At 44.5% G+C, this 4,547-nt stretch overlaps 1 protein-coding gene across 1 annotated transcript; it reads right to left on the bottom strand.

Annotated features, from left to right (window-relative positions):
* Nucleotides 1–215: 215 nt before the first annotated feature.
* On the bottom strand, nucleotides 216–851 carry LOC121863630 (myomodulin neuropeptides 1-like). The gene has a single exon (XM_042362383.1). The coding sequence runs from the start codon at nucleotides 849–851 to the stop codon at nucleotides 216–218; it is 636 nt and encodes a 211-aa protein (XP_042218317.1).
* Between the last annotated feature and the right edge of the window lie 3,696 nt (nucleotides 852–4,547).

Here is a 4,547-nt window from a genome sequence, read left to right as displayed (position 1 = left end):
AGAGAGAGACCTAAAGAAAAAAACTGCAAGTACTGTCGTCATGTAAACCAACACCTTAGAACTGTAAGAGTTAGTTAAGACAAGGTAAAAATGGCTATGGATGATAATGCCGAGAATCCATGTTGACTCCCTTCATGGTAAGTAATACTGAAGAGTTTCCGTATATGAAGAGTAACAACAACGAAGAAAAAAATATGAAGAAGAGCTTAGTGAGCTCATTTCACGAAGAACTTACGACTTTTACACTGGACCAACAAGGTCCCGGGTCCTGCCTTATTCACCTTCACCAAGCTCTTGTCCTTAAGATTTTTGTCTAAATCAGACATTTTAACACGGAACTTGAAAGGGTAACCACTCTTTCCTTTACCACTCAAGGTGCAGAGGGTCTCATTGGGCTTCTTGCCATAGGATTTCGTCTCCTTGGGAATCTCGTCGAGGGATTTCGTCTCCTGTGGCTCGATGCCGAGGGATTCCGTCTCATTGGGCTTCTTGCCGAGGGATTTCGTCTCCTGTGGCTCGATGCCGAGGGACTTCGTCTCCTGTGGCTCGATGCCGAGGGATTTCGTCTCCTGTGGCTCGATGCCGAGGGATTCCGTCTCATTGGGCTTCTTGCCGAGGGATTTCGTCTCCAGGGGCGTCATGCCAATGGATTTCTTCTCCCAGGGCTTCTTGCCGAGGGATTTCGTCTCCTGTGGCTCGATGCCGAGGGATTCCGTCTCATTGGGCTTCTTGCCGAGGGATTTCGTCTCCCGAGGCGTCATGCCAATGGATTTCTTCTCCCAGGGCTTCTTGCCGAGGGATTTTGTCTCCTGGGGCTTGGTGCTGAGGGATTTCGTCTCCCGGGGCGTCATGCCAATGGATTTTTTCTCCCAGGGCTTCTTGCCGAGGGATTTCGTCTCCTGTGGCTTGGTGCTGAGGGATTTTGTCTTCCAGGGGTTCCTCCATTCAGAGGAACTCTTCTGGGTCAGCTGCTCCTCTGAGCTGGAGGACGCGTTGTTCCCCTGCACCACGCCGTGTTGGCCCGACACCCCGGTCAACACATATAAGCTAAATATCGAAAACAATAGAAACGAAAAGTTCATTTTTTTAATTTAGTTGAAATATTTAATATCCTTAAATCTATGTACAAAATAAAATTGTTGGACGAGATGTAAAGTTGTGGTGAGTGTATAGCGAGGTGACTGGTGGGTGAGGCATCTCCCCCCTCCCCACCTACAGAAGGTAACTGACTTGTGGAATATCACGTCGGGCGATTCCAGAGCAAAATTCCAGTATTCATAAATGAGCCCTGGAAGATTGTATAGCTGGACAAAGATGGAAGCGAACGTGAATAACTGCGATTAAATGAACGGCTACATCATCACGCCTTATGGTGATTCATCTGTAATAGTAACTTCTTATCGTCACTGTACAGCTAAACTCTTACACATTGAACCTCATCACATATTTTAGGTCTGACTTCAGGAGGAACATGGGTTAAGAATAAGAACATGGGTTAAGAATAAGAACATGGGTTAAGAATAGGGATTGAGTGAAAATAATTATTGTATTTGTAAGAAAATTACATACTAAGGAAATTATGATTGAAGAGAAAAGTGTAAAGGGAAAATAATTTTAAGGGGATTTATGTTAAACAGACGCGGAAGATTAAAATAAGTTACTCATAATTACTAAAGGAAAAGCAACACCAAGTAATAATAATAATAATAATAATAATAATAATAATAATAATAATAATACAGTAATAATAATAGTAATAAAAGGTTTATCAAAAAATGTCGCAGCCGTAAGACGAAAATATGACAAGTGTTTGTTTACAAAATGGCGCCTATGACAACAACAGCACATTATATCGCACTTGGAAGATGAGACGAAGTAACCTAACTTAACCTAACTGAACCTAACCTAACCTAACCAAATTAAAAATAACCGAAGATCTTTAGATTAGGTTACCAACATTTACTCTAAAAAAAAAAAAAAAACTCGTAGTCGGGTAGGACGATGGTGTCAAATTCTAACAAAGTATTGAGTTTTCTCCGAGCCAGTTACACTTCCCCAGTCCTCTGCCTTTTCCTTCCGTTATTCAATTACCTCTAGTTCCCACCGGCCATTCTGGGGTGCACCTGCGTGTCCCCTGCCCTGCCCTGCTCTGCCCTCAGTTTGTAAATACGGGTGGGAGAATAATGGTTAAGTTTCCCCTAGTCGCTGCCACAATAGAAAATAAGGATCAAGTGCCGTGTTGTTGCCATCTTGTTGGACCAAGATTAAAGTATTTTTATTTGTTGCACTTCAAAAACAACAGTTCAGGTAACCTGTTGATATGAATATTCCAAAATGACAACTGCTTACCAATATTAATCATTAGCAACGTAGATACAGGTGACAGGTTCAATATGGCAACGGTACAACTACAGTGGTATCCTGTATTTAGTTATGAACAACAGTCAAATGTAAATTAATTAGATGCTGTAGATATACCCCCTGTATATTCCGACTGTAATTTTTATTTTAGTCTTATGTTTGGTGTTTCATATTCCTGATAGTTGAAACACACAGATGCAGAGGCTCGAGATAACTATTTCTTGGAATCATTCCTTCACAGGATGTTTTTGTGTGAGTGGCGGCTAGTATCCATCTCTTATGAGTTCACAAAGTATCGTTTTTCGGTATAGTATAGAGGGGATGAGCCCACCGCTTCACTGACCGCTCAGGGAACAAGTGAGGCAGGCAGGCGGGTGGCTGGGAATTAGTCTGGCCCAGTGCATAGAGGAGACAATTCCGGCCAGTCAGTTCACAATAGGCGGCGAACACAACCAGCGAACAGAGTCGGTAGCTGGTTATTCTCGCCCCGATGTCTCACTCATTTACTCTTCCTCTCTGAGATGGACGGATCGCTGGTAACTTCTCCGTTTCTCACAGTCGCGGTCATACACAGGCTCCTGTATCCACCTGAACCTTTGTCAGTGTGGAAGTGTGGGACTAAATGAGAACAGATAACGAACTTATGCCCAAATCGACTAAACTTTAAATCTGAAGACTAAAATCCTCGACGATACTTATACAGGGAGGAAGTGAACAAGTGATCCCAGTGTTGGATTTACGAGTATAGAATCTTTATCCTTTACGATGGAGTGTAGGGAGAAGAACGGCTGAAAGTAGTATAATATTTACATTCATAAGTCAGGAATACACTAGATTATTCCCTTCTCTGGCTGTCGCTTCAGTGAGTCAAATTTACGAATTGGTGGGAAGACGCGGATATATAACAGCCTAAATTGACATCACTGATAATAAAGTCAGTCACAACCTGTTTATTTCATCTAAAGATTAACTACTACTCCTTCTTCTTATATTTCCCCAAATAGTGTTAGGGTGGTTAATCTTTAGGTGAAATAAGCAGAGGTGGGAGATTCTTCAGGTGATCCGAAAACTGAATCTTAATGACACTGTAAAGGGGCGTTCCTAAGGGTAAGGGGATGAATAAGGGGAAAAGAGGAAAAGGTTGGTCAGGGATTTCAAAGTTTACGTGAAGCCTAACTGGAGGGTAACCAAAGCTGACGAGGACGACACCACCACCACCCTACACTGATTGGTGGTACGACTCTCTCTCTCTCTCTCTCTCTCTCTCTCTCTCTCTCTCTCTCTCTCTCTCTCTCTCTCCTCCCACAACATTCCAATTCACTTAACCTCGTTGACCTCCTCCCCTCTCGTCGTTAACCCCGCTGTTGACTGCTCGTTAGCCCCCCCCATCAGCTCGTTAAGGTCGCTGCCAGACAGGTTACCTCCATTGGCCTCATCCTTGTCTCCCAGCCTGCCTGATTCTCCTTGTACCTGTTGTAGGGAGTTTATTGTGGTGGTACAAGAGAGAGAGAGAGAGAGAGAGAGAGAGAGAGAGAGAGGCACACAGACAAACAGACAGAAATAACGAATCTAAAACATACATACATACATCCATCACCACTCACCACCATTTACCACTATTGGCTCAGTTCTCTAACATATACACACAGTAAGACTATCACCATGGGAACTAACCGCACCACACAGGTAAACTCGACAGGTAAACTCACACTCAGTCACAGCCGAGCTTTAAGGAACACTCAAGTCGGTGTGGTGTTAAGGGGGAGAGGAGGAGGTAGCAAGGGGAAGGGGGTGTGAGTGTTAATAGTCTTGATGTGGGGAGGAGATGAGTGGGAAGGGAGGACTGGGGAACTAGAGAGGTGGAGGAGATGGAAGGAGTAGAGGAGGGTGGAGAGCTAGAGGGAGGGTGGAGAGAGAGATATGGAAGGGAGGTAGAGGGAGGGTGGAGGAGCTAGAGGGAGGGTGGAGGGGGAGGGAGATGGAAGGAGGTAAGAAGGGAGGGGTGGAGGGGGGAGCTAGAGAGCGAGAGGGATGGAGGGGAGAGAGAGGGGGGAGGGAGAGAGGGAGAGAAGACCATTCAAGAGAAAACGGAACTTAGGTTAATGTTGTATAGGGGAGAACTCAATGTGGGAGATAAATTCGTGGGAGAGAACTGATAAGAGAACATCTCCTTGAGGAAAGAAGCC

Source organism: Homarus americanus, unplaced genomic scaffold, assembly GCF_018991925.1.
Source record: "Homarus americanus isolate GMGI-L3 unplaced genomic scaffold, GMGI_Hamer_2.0 scaffold41366, whole genome shotgun sequence".
In the NCBI taxonomy this organism is placed as follows: Eukaryota; Metazoa; Arthropoda; class Malacostraca; order Decapoda; family Nephropidae; genus Homarus; species Homarus americanus.
The sequence above is the reverse complement of the archived record's forward strand: the minus strand, read 5'-3'. Positions and strand labels throughout refer to the sequence as shown.

What these genes read in the sequence shown, in the direction of transcription:
- LOC121863630 (XM_042362383.1), bottom strand. Translation starts at nt 851, where the DNA reads ATGACGCCCCGGGAGACGAAATCCCTCAGCACCAAGCCCCAGGAGACA.